Here is a 15547-nt window from a genome sequence, read left to right on the forward strand (position 1 = left end):
CCACCTGTTTTACGAGGCTAGTTTTTATCCATCTTCAACCTCCTTCTGCTTCCTATCAACATTCAGGCCTGTTCAAATAGCCTTATCTTATAAACAACAATTAAAAAAAAATCCCAACCTTCCCTCAATCCCATGTCACCTTCCAATCACCCTCTTTCCTGCCACTTGTTTTCACACTTCTGCAAAGTTGTCTACCCTTGCTATCTCCACTTTCTCACCTCCCATTCACTCTATAACCTGGGGTGGTCTGGCTTCTGTCCCCACCACTCTTCTGCCACCACCAGGCAAGGTCACCAAGGACTTCCTTGTAGTTCAATCCAAAGTACTCTTTCAGATCTTATCTTGACCTTGAAGGCATGCGACACCGCTCACCGCCCCTCCTTCCTTGGAACTTGGCCGTTGGTGTCTAGGACGCCTGAGTCTCCCCGTTTTCTCCCTCCTACTCTGGCTACTTCTTTGTTTGTTTGTTTTTGCGGTACGCGGGCCTCACTGCTGTGGCCCCCCCCACCGTTGCGGAGCACAGGCTCCGGACGCGCAGGCTCAGCGGCCATGGCCCACGGGCCCAGCCGCTCCGCGGTATGTGGGATCTTCCCGGACCGGGGCACGAACCCGCGTCCCCTGCATCGGCAGGCGGACTCCTAACCACTGCGCCACCAGGGAAGCCCCTACTCTGGCTACTTCTAAGTTTTCATGAAACGGCCACATTTTTGTCTCGCACAGGCGATCCTCAGGCTTCCCACGTAAGGCTTGGTGCCAAGAACGCTGGCTCCGCCTCCTGATCGCATTCCTGGCCCAAACACCTGGGAATGTGTTTTCTCACCCAAGAGCCTCACTGTTGTGTTTTGAAACACCAGTTTGTACTGTGAATCCTGCCACTCAGAGCCTGACACGCCTTTTTGGGTGTGTATTTATAACCCCCACTTTGAGAAGCTCTCACCACACTTGGACATCTGTTTTTTTGCATTTGTCCCCTCAAAGGGCAGTATGCTATAGGGACACTGACGAATTAGAAGGCGTCAAGAGAGGCTGCAGAGCGGTTGGCAAAGTGTCCTGCAAGAACTCATTAAAAGAACTGCGGGGGCTTCCCTGGTGGTGCAGTGGTTGAGAGTCCGCCTGCCGATTCAGGGGACACGGGTTCGTGCCCCAGTCCGGGAAGATCTCACATGCCGTGGAGCGGCTGGACCCGTGGGCCGTGGCCGCTGAGCCTGCGCATCCGGAGCCTGTGCTCCGCAACGAGAGAGGCCACAACAGTGAGAGGCCCGCGTACCGCAAAAAAAAAAAAAAAAAAGTGGGGGACTTCTCTGGCGGTCCAGTGGTTAAGACTCCATGCTTCCACTGCAGGGGGCACGGGTTCGATCCCTGGTTGGGGAACTAAGATCCCACATGTCGCACGGTGTGGCCAAAAAAAAAAAAAAAAGAACTGGGAACATTTTACCTAGAAGAAAGAAAACTGAGGGATGACAGATGGCTGATTTCCAACATTTGAAGAGGTGAAGAGGTAGAGCCTCGGTCAAGGCGGCTGTGTGGAATTGGAATGGAACCAGCTGTACAAGTGACAGGGAGGAGGGTTTTCCCAGAACGTTGTGGACCTCCACGATGCAAGGTGACAGTCCTACCCACCAGGATCCACTGCGGAAGATAAGCTTAGATCTAAGTGATCACAATAAAAGTGGAAAGTACCCCACCTCCCATACGCACATACTTCCTGAAGACCACTGACCTAAGCTCAGCTGGCGAGGTGCACCCCAGGGAGGATAATTTCGAACTTGCTGCCACACAACGTCCATCAAAAGCTCTGGGACAGAAACAGCATAGCAAGAAAAAGGCTTCAGAACGCTGGGCAATCCAGTCTTGAAGATACTCCAAAGTAGACCAAGTTGGGTGGGCAGTGAGTGGGGTACCCCAGTGTACCTCTTTCAGACCCATCCTTGTCAGGATGTCTTCCTGACTTGTGTTTTGTTGTGATGCCTTTGGCTTACATTATGGCCCATCACAGAAACCCTCCGAGAGGTTTAGGGATGTGCTTGTTACCTCACACTGTGTTCTCTTTATGAGGCCCCCCAGGAGAAATTCCTGTCTGATTTTAGTACCAAGAGTAGTAATTCTCTTGAGTAATAGGTCTGTTTTTAACTCATGGACCCTTGGAATTGTGTAACTGACATAGTCTCCTTTTCACTTTGGCTGTGGGAAAGCTTAGGGACACATTTGTGGCCCACTCCCAGAAGATGAATAGGACATCCCAGGGAGGGTTTTACCTTTATTCCCATCTCTACTTTGCCTTCCCTCTTGGTTTTTCTTCTCTTAGCTCTCCTTATTTTACCGTACACAATCAACAACAGGCAAGCAAAAATAAACAAAAATCACCAGTAATCTCACTATCCAGAGATACCCACAATTAGCAATGTTGTCTTTTTCTGCATATTTTTTAAAAAATAAAAATAAGAGTATACTGTGCCTAGTGTTTTTTGGGGGGCATAGTGTTTTGTAATTTCCTTTTTTCATTTTATAATATGTCACGAACATCTTTCCATGTGATTAAATGTTCTTCTCTAAATGACTTGAAATTTCTATGAACAGCTAGCAATTTCATACTACCAATTAACATTTCTACATCCCCTTACTGTGTGCCTGGTTTTATGTACATTCACATATAAATTTATATGACAGTACACCCATGTAGATGATCTAAGTACAATATTTATGTACACATATTATAAGCTATAATATTCTTATGTGTTAACTCATTTGATGCTCACAACCCTGTGAGATAGAGATTGTTGTCCCCCTTTTACAAATGAGGAAACTGAGGCACAGAAAGATGCAAAACTTGTCAAGGTCACACTCTGGCTCCAAAGCCTGTGCTCCTTGACTGCTGTGTTGCCTTTCAGTATGCCGTTGGGATTTCACAGTCCACAGGGTTAAACATTAAAAAAAAGAGGAACGTTTATCTCCTTCCACCTCACTAATTTATGTTATTCTGCCTTGTTTTAAGTAACTTGTAAGTCACCTGAAATCCCCCTCTGCCACAAGGCAAGGCATAGATAGTGTAGAGAGTGGTACATAGCACAAGAAGGCAAAGTTAAAATGTTACCCCAGGGGAGGGGATGAGTCCAGGCTGTCCTGCAATGGAGTGGATTTCTTTCTTTGGGCTGCGGTGAACTCCCATCCCTGGAAGTTCACCGCAGCCCAAGGGTGCAGTGAACTAGGGTGGCTGTCTCTCAGGGAGGCTGGGGAAGGCCGTGGTCCAAAGAGACTGAGCTGGGCCAGACTAGCCCTGAGGCCCCTTTTTAGATTCCCAGAGTTTATGAGAATACCAGTAAGACAAAATGAGGCACTCAACGGAGTGAATGCAGCAAGTCAGCTGTTGGGCCAGAACCAGGACCCTGGGCTTTCAAGCCAGGTCTGTTACTAGCTCACTCATCTAAAAGTAACAACCGCAATTCAGTTCCAAACTCTCAGCCGCGTGTGTTCTTTTCCCAGAGTGCTTTGGCTGCTGCTGCAAGATGGTCAAAGGATGCTATTACTGTCCTCCCCCCTTTCGTTAAGGTGGCAGAGAAGGAGGCAAGGAGAAGCTGGGTGGCCCCGAGGATGCCCCATGAGACTCGAATTGGGTGGGATTATCCATTTGACAAATGTGAGCAGAGGAAGAAGCCAAGTTTCTGTGCCTGGATTTGATGTTTACTAGCTGGCAGATCTTAGGCAAGTTTCTTCACCTCCTGAGACCTCAGTTTCCTCATCTGCAAAATGAAGCTTAATACCTACTCTGCAAAGCTGTTGTGGGCTCCCACAAGATAGTATGGGCCACAGCACCCTTCAACACTGAGCCAGCAAGTACCTACAGGGCTGCCTCTGGATCTGGGGAGGGCTAGGCTGCCCCCAGCCTGAGCCTGACAGAGCCGTCTGGGAGGGGTGTTGGCCAGTGCCCAGGTGCCGTCCTGCTTTTTTCCCTCTTCACCCTCCAGCCCACCACAGCTCCCCGGGCAGGAAAAGGGCAGCTTTCCCGACAGATAGGCCCACCGCACAGTGACGACTGTGGGGAGGGGGGAGGGGGGCGGGGGAGCAGCTCTTTCTCTCCAGACCCCAGGGGCTTCGGGCGGGAGAGGTGAGCCAGCGGAGGTTCCATCTTCCTCGGCTCTTCCTTACGATCCTGGGCTGTCTGCCCACGGGGCACGGCCCTGTGCGCGGTGCCACCGGGGCCATCAGGCCGGGTTAGAGGAAGGCCCGACCCCGGCGCAGCAAAGAAAACAAACACAGATGTGTTTGCCTGGGACCAAGAGGGAGTAAATCGCCCCCTCCCCCCGGGCTCCGCGCTCCCCCGGGCGTGGGGCAGGCGGAAACCTGCGGGGCTCTCCGCGCAGCGCGGGGCCGGGGCGACGCGGACAGACCGCGGCCGGCCCCTCCTCCCTCCGCGGGGTGCGCGCCGGGCCCAGCCCCCTCTCCGGGGTTTCCCCGGGCGCTCTCCTTGCTTTCCCTTTGTCTCTGCTTCTCCTTCTCGGGCGCCCCGGTTCCCACCCGCTCGTGTCCTCGCTCTCTCCGGGTCCCGGGCCTCTTCCCTTTAACTTTCTTCTTTCCCGGGGTTAAAACTTTGCTAGCGAGCGGGCGGCTGCTCGCCGACGTTATTGGCCGGCGCCCCGCCCGGCGGCCCCGCCCCCCGCCCCCGCGCTCCCCTCCGCCCCCCACTCCTTGCGCGAGTGGCGGCGGCGGCGGCGGCGGCGGCGGCGGAGCCTTCGGGGGCGTGCGTGCGTGTGTGAGTGCGCGCCAGCCAGCGGGAGTGTATGTGCGCCCCGGGCGCGGGCTGGGCGGCACTCGCACCGCGGCGGGAGCGCCGGGAGCCGGGCGGCCGCGTCGTCACTCGGGCGGGAGAGGCGGCGGCGGCGGCCGGGCCGGGGCTGGGGCAGCGGCGGCCGCGCCGGGCATGGAGCTGGCAAGCCCGCGCTGAGGCAGGGCGCTCCTGCTAGCAGCCAGCGAGAGGCTCTCCGCCGTCCGGCGCGCGGGCTCCCAGGCCGGGGCCGGGCAAACTTTTCTTTCTCTTTTGCCCTCTCCTGAGGTAAAGTCCCGAACGCGGACTCGCCGGCGGGGGTGCGATATGGGACAGCTGAGCGGGACCCCGGGCTGCGGGAGGAGGGGGCGCGGGCCGTGCGGGCTCGGGGGGCCCCACGAGCTGTCCTGCGTCCGAGTTTGGGGTGCTGGCAGGCCGGCCGCGGACGGGCGGACGGGCGCGGGCCGGACCCTCGGGCGGCGTGGAGGCGGCGGCGGGGAAGCCGAGCGGTGGCCCGCGGCCCCGGCTCGCCGCCGGCCGGGAAAGAGAGGCGCGGGTGGTGCGGGCTTGGGGCCCCCGGATTCGCCTGCCCCCCCGGGACGCGGGGGAGCGAGGCGGGAGTTCGTTCGGCCGCGGGCTTGGTGCGGGGGAAGCCAGGCACTCGCCCGCGCCCCCGCTCGCCGCCCCGCCGGGGGGTGGAGGGCGCGGGGCGGCCTGGCTGAGCGCGGCTCCTCTCTCTCCGCAGGCGCCTTCTGCGGCGGGCGGACCGACTCCTCGGCGCGGCGGGGCCGGGGCAGGCTGGACGCAGCATGATGCGCGCAGTGTGGGAGGCGCTGGCGGCGCTGGCGGCGGTGGCGTGCCTGGTGGGCGCGGTGCGTGGCGGGCCCGGGCTCAGCATGTTCGCCGGCCAGGCGGCGCAGCCCGACCCCTGCTCGGACGAGAACGGCCACCCGCGCCGCTGCATCCCGGACTTTGTCAACGCGGCCTTCGGCAAGGACGTGCGCGTGTCCAGCACCTGCGGCCGGCCCGCCGGGCGCTACTGCGTGGTGAGCGAGCGCGGCGAGGAGCGGCTGCGCTCCTGCCACCTCTGCAACGCCTCGGACCCCAAGAAGGCGCACCCGCCCGCCTTCCTCACGGATCTGAACAACCCGCACAACCTGACGTGCTGGCAGTCCGAGAACTACCTGCAGTTCCCGCACAACGTCACGCTCACGCTGTCGCTCGGCAAGAAGTTCGAGGTGACCTATGTGAGCCTGCAGTTCTGCTCGCCACGGCCCGAGTCCATGGCCATCTACAAGTCCATGGACTACGGGCGCACGTGGGTGCCCTTCCAGTTCTACTCCACTCAGTGCCGCAAGATGTACAACCGGCCGCACCGTGCGCCCATCACCAAGCAGAACGAGCAGGAGGCCGTGTGCACCGACTCGCACACCGACATGCGCCCGCTCTCGGGCGGCCTCATCGCCTTCAGCACGCTGGACGGGCGGCCCTCGGCGCACGACTTCGACAACTCGCCCGTGCTGCAAGACTGGGTCACGGCCACCGACATCCGCGTGGCCTTCAGCCGCCTGCACACGTTCGGCGACGAGAACGAGGACGACTCAGAGCTGGCGCGCGACTCGTACTTCTACGCCGTGTCCGACCTGCAGGTGGGCGGCCGCTGCAAGTGCAATGGCCACGCGGCCCGCTGCGTGCGCGACCGCGACGACAGCTTGGTGTGTGACTGCAGGCACAACACGGCCGGCCCGGAGTGCGACCGCTGCAAGCCCTTTCACTACGACCGGCCCTGGCAGCGCGCCACAGCCCGCGAGGCCAACGAGTGCGTGGGTGAGTGGGGCACCGCGGGGACGCGGGCGGCGGGCGGGGACCCGGGCGGCTGCTCCCGGGCCTCGCGACCGAAGGTTCCCGAGGATCGCCCGCTTCGTTGATGTGGTGGGGATGGTGGGAGGCGCGTACGTGGAAATCCTGCACCGCGGAGCGCAGAGAGCTGGTCCGCTCGCGCTCGTGGCGCCGGCCGTGGACGCTCGGGTTTGCGTTCACTGCGCTGTGCGAAGCCAAGATGCGGGGAGAGGGCTTTGCAGAACATTTGCCGACCGGTCCCCCTAACCCCAGATCCAAAGGCACACACTCTGTGCCTTCCCCTCAGTTTGGCGGGACCCTGGCGTCCACCTCCGCCCCACCCCCCCTCCCCTAGGGCTGCAGCTGCGCGCGCTGTTGGGGACCCCGGCCCGGTTCCCGGGAAGTTCCAGCTCCACGACCACAGATCCCTTGGGAGATGGCAAAGGGATTTGCAGTTTGGGGCCAATTCGGTACACGACGACTATCACTCCTGCGTCATCCATTCGTCTTTTATGGTTTGAAAATAGATATATATTTTTCTTTTGGACAGCCTGTTTGTGTTAGCAAAAGAATGATGTGATTTAAATTAATTACTATCTACAGATTACAAAAGAGAGTTCACTAATTATTTTAAACTAATTCAATCCCGCTCCAAAAAAGAAGTATACCAGATTTTTTTGTTGTTGTTAGCGTCAGGGTTCGGTGAAATTAAACAGTTCCGAATTAACTAAGGGCCCAGATTCTCGATTTCATGGGGTTTCAGTTCCTGAAAGAGAAATCTGACAAAACCGGCACTGGTGGATACTGTTGGGTTGGAAATGAGGCTTTAAAAAAAAAAAAAACAGGAGGGGAAAGGTAGTAAGACCATACTCTGCTTTTCCAGTATGAGATGTAAATGCCCAAATCTCATGTTTTATTTTAACAAAAATCATCAACGTCAGTGGTCAGTATAGTTGGTCAGTACGCCCTTGGGTGTTCATCTTTCGTGGAATATAGATGTTTCCTCCCCCTCCCCCCAACCCCACACAGCCGGTGTGAGTCTCTTCAATTGCTTCGGCCTCTGAGGCACATTACAAAGTTCGCTGGTCCCCACAAACACACGTTTTGAGGTCTGGTTCTGATTAATTGTGTCATGTTGTTGTCGAATAGTTTGTGCCTCATGACTGTGGATGTAGACTTTTGGAATGGAAAACATGTTTTGGAGAAGCCTGGTCGGCGCTGAGGCCCAGGCAGGCGTCCTGGTCTGAAGAGGGCTGTTCTCCTGTTGCGTGGCGGGGCCTCCATCTTTGCACTCCAAGTGTACACTTTTGCAGACCTAATTGTCCTTCTTCCCCCTCCTTTAAGGGACGGAACTGGTTGCCTGTTGGAAGAGACTTTTCAGGATTCGGTGGCGAGATAGTGGTTACACCCCGGCTTAGTCGTCTTGGAGAATTAAAACTCCTTTGATCTGCTCCATTCCTTCAGAACTGTTGGTTTTTCCCATTTCTTCTCTTTCTTCTCCCCTTTCCTCTTTTCTTTTCTTCCTTTTGTGCGTAAAAACCTTTTATTGACATTTAAAAGGCCTCCCAGGGTTTTGCTATCAGTTTTAGTATGTATGTGCATATGAAAGATAACTTCTCATTGTCACCAGCAGGGTCTGATTGGAAAAAACACAAGTGAATACATCGAGGCAGATAAACTGGCTCTGACGGTAGCATTTTACTGGCCTGAAGATTCCTCTTAGCAGGGGTGGTATTGTTTGGATACCACCCACCCCCATCTCTCCCTGTCAGTTTCTGTAACCGGCAATTGTTATAACAATGGCCATGTACTTGAAATAATTTCTATAGTGGAGGATTTTGTCTTTTGACCAAAGCACTAACTGTGCACAAATTGGATTGACCGGGTTTTTTTTTTTTTTTTTAAACCAAATTGAGCAATCAACATATTAACTAACGTAATTAGTAAGCCTTTTTGTTCAAAAAGTTTAATTAGGCCTAATAAGTACATAATCTACATGACAAATAATCGCCTAGCAATATTTTCTGGTTTTTACTGAAGTTATTTTAATTCTCAGTAGTTAAAGTATCTTTAAATCTTGCCAATTATTCAGTCATCTCATAAAAGCCAAGCCAATTCAACGATGTTAAAGTTATTTATAGTTTCCTTTTTGAATAGATGTTCTGATACCTTGTAGATATAGCCTCGGGAATGTCAGGTTGACTTCCCATAAAGTCTTAATTGAAGTCTTAGTGATTTTTCCATCATTCCGCAAAAGAGAAAGCCAGCAAAGACAATTTAGAAGTGATTTACAATTAAAGGTCGAGCTTTTTATGAAAAGGCCCTGAAGTGGAGATATGTGAATGAATTAGTATTTGACAGGTGTTCTGAGACACTACAGGGCACTGTGCTAGGAAAAGGCATTAATGAATCCTTCAAACACTAACTTTTGTACTCTCAGCGGCTCGGATTTTTTTCCCCAACATAATCCCATCTTGTGAATTTCACACTGTTGACATATTAAGTCAAGCTACCCAGATTATTTACAACTAAGGCAAAGTATATTTTTAATTCTCAAAATGAGTTTTGATTAAAAATGAAGCATTATCACGGTCTTCGCCTTTCTAAAATAAAAAGACGTGACATAATAAAGTGGCATCGTTCCCTAGGTTAACCCTCTCATCCCCGCTCCCTCCCCCAGTCCTAAAACTTGGAAAAAAATCGATATTATTATTTGACTAAATGGTTCTACACAGGGCTGAGGTGCTTTCGGTTTACTAAGAAATGCATATATCCTATCGGTTTTCTTTGGTCCAGCTTTCTTTTTGGGGTTGTTTCAAGGTTAAGTTCTCTGTGGAATAAACATGAACTTTTGTAAGGTCCAATTTTATTTTAAATGCAATTTTGGACTTCTTCCGGAGAAGAAAAAGCCCAAAACAATATGAAAGAGAAGACTATGTATAACGTTACGGCCTCGACAGCTCTCCGTGGAATAACTAAATACTTTCTTCCGCCCATATGTATCAGCAACGTTCACATGCTCTTACACACATGTGCATTTATATTCATTGTGTAAAGAAGCATCCATGCATGGTGGTGGGGGGGTGTACATTCAAGAGAAAATGCATGAACAGTTTTAAACCACCTGGGTTGCTAGGCCCTTTTACCCCTCTTCCTTTTTTTAAAAAAAAGAGCATCTGAAGACCATATTGTGTTTCATAAATTATTGACATCAGTTTTAATCAGTGTCCCCCTGACGTCGGAGCTGTGTTAGTATTTAGTGCCTGACGAAGCATGCTGTTTAATCTTACTGTGGGGATGTCAGCATGAACCCCTGCCTGGTTTGTGACAGGGTGAGCTTATGAAAACTCGTCTTGCGCCTCACTCTATGACTTGGCGTTGCCCAGCTGAAACCCAAAACCCACACAAAAGACGTCTCTGCGAGATGAACACCGTGCTGGGCTGGCCTCCTATGGTCATGGGTACCTGCAACATAATGCTCGTAATTGTTTAAACATGGCTTTGGGAAGGGGTTCCTCAGGCTGTAAATGGCTCTGGTGCTAGGGCCTACCATCATCTCCCCCGGCAGGAGAGGGAGGTTTATATGGGAGGCGTTGCCCTGAGAAATCTAATGCCCCGATAAAGACTCTTGCAAAATCAGAAGGCGAAAATGATTTGCTGCTCACTCTGGTACGTAGGGATAGATGAGTGAATGCTTTTATAGGCCTAGTAATTATTGTAATTATTGTCATAATAATTACATAATGTAATTAACCCTCAATAATCATAACGTTAATTATGATTAACCCTTGAGGGCTTATTTTTTGCCACTCAGATTAATTTAGTCATTTAATCGCTGTGACTATGCTAATAATAGGCCCTATTATTGTCCTTATTTTACAGAGGAGGAAACCATAACCGAGAGATATTAAATGGTTTACCCAAAGCCATATAGCTAGTAGGTGGTGGAGCTAAGACTCCAGTCAGATGCTTTATGCTTGGTTTTATTGCATCCTCTGTGCTGCCTCCCCGTAGAACGGACGGATGGATAAATGAACGGCAGTTACATGCACAGGCCGACCTCAGAGATACTGCGGGTTCAGTTCCAGACCGCGGCAATAAGGCAAGTCACACGAACTTCTCGGTTTCCCAGTGCCTGTAAAAGTTGTTCACGCCGTACCGTAGTCTATCAAGTGTGCAATAGCATTATGTCTAAAAAAGTGTACATCCCTTAATTAAAAATTACTTCATTGCTAACAAATGCTGACCATCGTCTGAGCCTTCTGCGAATCATAGTAGTAACATCAGAGATCACCGATGACAGATCACCACAGCACATAACAATAATGAAAAAGTTTGAAATGCTGCAAAGAATTACCAAAATGTGACACAGAGGTATGAAGTGAGCAAATGCTGTTGCAAAAACAGCGCCAATAGACCTGCTCGAGGCTGGGTTGCCTCACACCTTCAAGTTGTAAGAAACACAATATCTGCGAAGTTCAATAAAGCAAAGTGCGGTAAAGTGAGGTCTGCCGGTAGAGGAGAATTCGAGATTAGTCAGAACAGCCTGTTACCTAGCAAGCTTGTTACCTCTTGCTAGAATTGGAGGTGTGTTGTATCTTATGACGTTATGTCATATATCATACTCATTTATTATGTTCATACATACATAAGTATGAAACTGTATATAAGAAGTCGTCCTTGATTATAGCCATCAGGCCTAGTGGGAGCTGGGAGTTGTTTTTTTTTTTTCTTGCGGTACGTGGGCCTCTCACTGTTGTGGCCTCTCCCCTTGCGGAGCACAGGCTCCGGACGCGCAGGCTCAGCGGCCACGGCTCACAGGCCCAGCCGCTCTGCGGCATGTGGGATCCTCGCGGACCGGGGCACGAACCCGTGTCCCCTGCATCGGCAGGCAGACTCTCAACCACTGCGCCACCAGGGAAGCCCGGAGCTGGGAGTTTTTAGGAATGTAAGTGAAGAGGGTTTAAGCACCTTTGTGTGGGTTCTCAGCGTGCACAGGTGTTGCTTATGGCCAAGTCTTTCTTTCTTTCTTTTCTTTTCTTTTTTTTACTTTTTGGCCACGCCGAGCAGCATGTGGGATCTTAGTTCCGGACCAGGGATCGAACCTGCACTGGAAGCGCGGAGTCTAAACCACCGGACCTCCAGGGAAGTCCTGGCCAAGTCTTTCTTGATTTCAGGGCCCATGATCCCTCTCAAAGGTGGTGGAACAGAGCTCGTAATCAGAAAATCCTTTCTAAGAAGCCCTTCTCCTTTGTCCCTAGTGTTCAGTATCCCCTTGTTTCTCTGGAACACACTGAAAAAAGTCTAGGAAGTGTCTAGGGAGTGTTGTTAAAGAGGGGGGTTTAGTGGCGTATCCTGGTTGCCGGCGTGGTGCTGGTCGGTGCCGGGCATGTGTGTCAGCGGCACAGGACTGTCATTTATCGCTGTTGGCCCCGTGGCGGCTGGAGTGAGGGTCTCTGCTGGGGTCCTCATTAGCACCTGGTGGGCCCGGAGGCTGCTCCCCGCTCTACCCAGAGAAGCCAGACAGAGCCGTGTCAAGGTGCACCTTCTGGGGTGCGTCTGTGCCTTTCCAAGGCTTTGCCAAGGTCTCCTTTGGCCCTGCCCAGACTTCTCCCTGACTTCCTTCTCCTGTAGAAAAATGAGATCCTCGGAAAAGTATTTGAGACTTTATGGCCAGAGTAAACATTGGAAAGGCAGTGGGTTGAAATTCAGATGTTCCCTGGAAGGAATCCCCTCATTTTCTGCTCACAGCTGGTATCGATATTTCCTTCTTGAGATGAGTTGTGCTTTTCATTAAGTAAATTTTTTGTCTTGGGATTAAACCAACATTGTATTCTTAATAGACTTTTATGTTTACACTTCAAAAGTCCACTGGGTTGTTATTCGTGTTATCTTGATGGCTTCCACAGCGTCTGCTATGCACACTGGCCTCACCAAAATAAATGGCTCTCTAGGGAACTGGATTATAAAACGGTCTTATCTGTCGATGCTCTAGTACGGGTATTTTGTGAGCCAGTATTTTTTTTCTTCTTCTTCCTTTCAGAAGTGGTAATCATACCTTGGGTTTCTGCAGTGCCTTTCATTAGAGGAAGACTGGAGGGCTCGGAGAGCTTTTGAAATGCTCAGGTTTTAAGCCTAATACTTGCAGAGTGGCCTACAGCATTTTGCCTGTCATCTGGAAAGACACACATCAGCCCTTGTGGTCTCCGAAGCCTCGGAAGATGTGGCATTGGTTTGGGCGGCCCAGGAGTTAGAATGCCTGTCCGGGGGGTGTTGGGTTGCATCCTGAAGGCAGACCACAAACCCCTACTAAGTGCCAGGCATCGTACTAGGTGCTTTACACGTGCTTTATGTCAGTGAATCAGATTTCCACAAAGGAAGCCTTTCGAAACCCGATGTCGCCGCCACCAAAGGGCAGTTTTTACACAAACAAAACTGAATGTAGACGGGGTACATCTTGGCTCGTTCAGTGGCGCTGTTGCATACACAGAGAGCAAGGGGTATCAGTGGCACTTGTTTTGAGGGCTGATCACATAAAAGCCATGTCCTATTGTAACCATCTCCGAGGGATGGTTCCGAACGGTGCCTGAAATCATTGAGCTGCCTGCGACAGTCCTTGGACACAGGGCTATTTGCCTCCACGCTGTCTGCTGTCTTGAGGTTTGATGTGTACAGCATGTGGGGAGTTCAGGATCACATTTCTGTAGTCTTATTTCAAAAATGTAGCTCTATTATAAACTCGGAATTAGATTTTCATTTGCCTTTGGAACATTATGTAATTTATGTGAATTTCCCCTAAGTCAGAAGGCAGAGACCCATTCCACTTGTCAGTTCCTTGCCTGTAGAGATAATACTTCCTTCCTATCCCCAGCTCCTGGGAGGCCTTGGCTGGCTGTGTGTTCAGCCCTGACTATATTATTTTGTGCCAGTTCTGCTCTCTGACAGAGAGAAGGGACTGTGGTCATGGGATGGATGAGAAGTGAAATGCCTCTTGTCCGAGCCTTTTCCAACATTTAAGCGCCTGCCCCAATCCTCCTTTGCGATGGATGTTTCTATCTGCTGCATCCACTGGCACTCAGAGAACAAGGGAAGACGTCATCAAGGAGACAGGTGTACCAGTCGTTCAGAAGTAGTGCCAAGGAATGGAGAAGGAGAGCCTTTGCCTCTGGCGGGGTCATTCCTGGAGATCCTGAGTCTTCTGCCATCAGGGTCATTGTATTAGCTAGAGGTAAGGTTATAATCACGTTGCAGTGCATTTGTGCATATAAAGACGATCCAGAAGAAAGATTTCCCTGTAGGTATGGCGGGCTTCTAGGTTATTTGAAGGGGTGAGTGGTTTTTCAGAGGTCAAAGTAAATTTGTTGGGTGAAAACCTTGAAAGGTAGAAACTAACACTGAGAGGAACAGAAAGGTCACTATATCAACTGATAATCAATGAACCCTCCCAACTCAGCCTAGAAGGAGGCTCTAGAAGTCTGTCTCTGTGGGGGATTCAGGACTAGCCTATGTAAGATGTGCAAGTTATCAGCCTTCTGTGCAGGTGGTCCAGTTTTAGTTGAGGGCCCATTCATGCCCCTTCCTGGCTGGTGCTATGGCTAGATTTTCTAAATTTTCCCCGGTCCTTTAATGCCTCCAGATAAGAGAGATTTTTGGTTGTCATGTCCAATTTTTCACACATTCCAGAGGCTCCACACCAAAGTTAGACAATCTGTAGGACCACAGGCACCTTTAAAGGGGCTGGGTTTGAATAAATGAGTGTTAGGTAACAAGGAAATAAGGTAGATTCTCTTTTAGTTTCCTGAGCACCAATATGTTGCATTACGTTCCATATTTGATGGAACATCCCAAAGGGATGGACACTTCCCACTGCCTGATTATGGTTTTTGCGGCTTCTGATTTCATCTGTTCCTGCTTGGAGTGGCTGTGGTGAGTACTTGGCAAACGCATCACCCCTTTCCAATTCTGAAACCAGGGCAGACATCACTAATCAATCACAGCACTCTTTTCTGCTAAGTCCAGAAATGGTCTTAGGGTATTAGACTCCTTTTCAATATAATACCCTAGGCAGCTGTTACTCCTTAGAGTTAGCCTAGGAGGTAAAAACTAAGACAGTTTTGGTCCCGGGAGACCTTCCCCTGCTCCCCCAGCCTGCAGGCAGATAAGTACACTGTAAGTGGACGTTTCTGGAGCAATCAGTGGTCAGGTGACTCTGTTGGGTCTGGGGATGTAAAGCAGTGGGAAGTGATGCCCTCCCCGCAGGTGGGATGCAGTCTCATCGGGCCTGAGGCTCTTCCCACCGGAGAAGTCAGGCCCTGGACCCCACACCAGGTCTGCGTGGCATCGGGAGACAGAACTCTACACAGGCAAGGGCTCTGCTTACATTTGGGCTGACACAGAAAGTGCTGAACAATAACAGCGCCAGTCCCAGCATGAAAAAGGAAACACATTGTGTTTACAGATACGGAGCTTGGCCTCCGAAACAAGAAAGTACCTTTGGATCGGGTGCCCCAGGGCAGGGCTGTTGGACGGCGGCCCCCCCTGCTTTGAGTCCTGCGGCCAACGCGTTTCCTCTCCCCGCAGCTAGACCTCAGAGGTGGGCAGGTCGATCGAAGCCAACTCTTTCTTCCCAGACCCAGCCCTGTCTCACTCCACAGCTCAGACCTGGGGAGAATTCATTGTGAGAAAGTGCTCGACCTGCCCAGCTACCACGAGGAAGGAAATTGCTTCTCACTCCAATCCACAGAAACCCATCGGGCTTAAACCAGGAGTGGGGGCAGATCTGCTATCATTGCTACCCAGACATGCCAGGGGAGAATGGGACGGGACATCCTCTGTATTTCTCACCCCAGTTTGTTGTTGGAACCGAGGTGAGGGAGCTGTTTCTTGTTTTATTTGATTTTATTTATTTTTTTGTATTTTGGCCACGCCGTGCGGCACGCGGAATGGTTC

The 15547-nt window shown here is 51.5% G+C and overlaps 1 protein-coding gene across 2 annotated transcripts in view; it reads left to right on the forward strand.

Moving 5' to 3' along the window:
* Positions 1-15547, forward strand: part of NTN1 (netrin 1) — a 202406-nt gene that overhangs the window by 12179 nt on the left and 174680 nt on the right. The window contains exon 2 of one of the 2 annotated variants that reach the window (XM_065896717.1): positions 5505-6586. In XM_065896717.1, coding sequence (XP_065752789.1) covers positions 5569-6586 — 1018 coding nt within the window. In that variant the 5' untranslated portion in view covers positions 5505-5568. Of the gene's footprint in view, positions 1-5504; positions 6587-15547 lie in introns of those variants that run through there. The other variant, XM_065896716.1, reaches the window with a different exon arrangement.

The sequence above is a fragment of the Phocoena phocoena genome, chromosome 19 (genome assembly GCF_963924675.1).
Source record: "Phocoena phocoena chromosome 19, mPhoPho1.1, whole genome shotgun sequence".
In the NCBI taxonomy this organism is placed as follows: domain Eukaryota; kingdom Metazoa; phylum Chordata; class Mammalia; order Artiodactyla; family Phocoenidae; genus Phocoena; species Phocoena phocoena.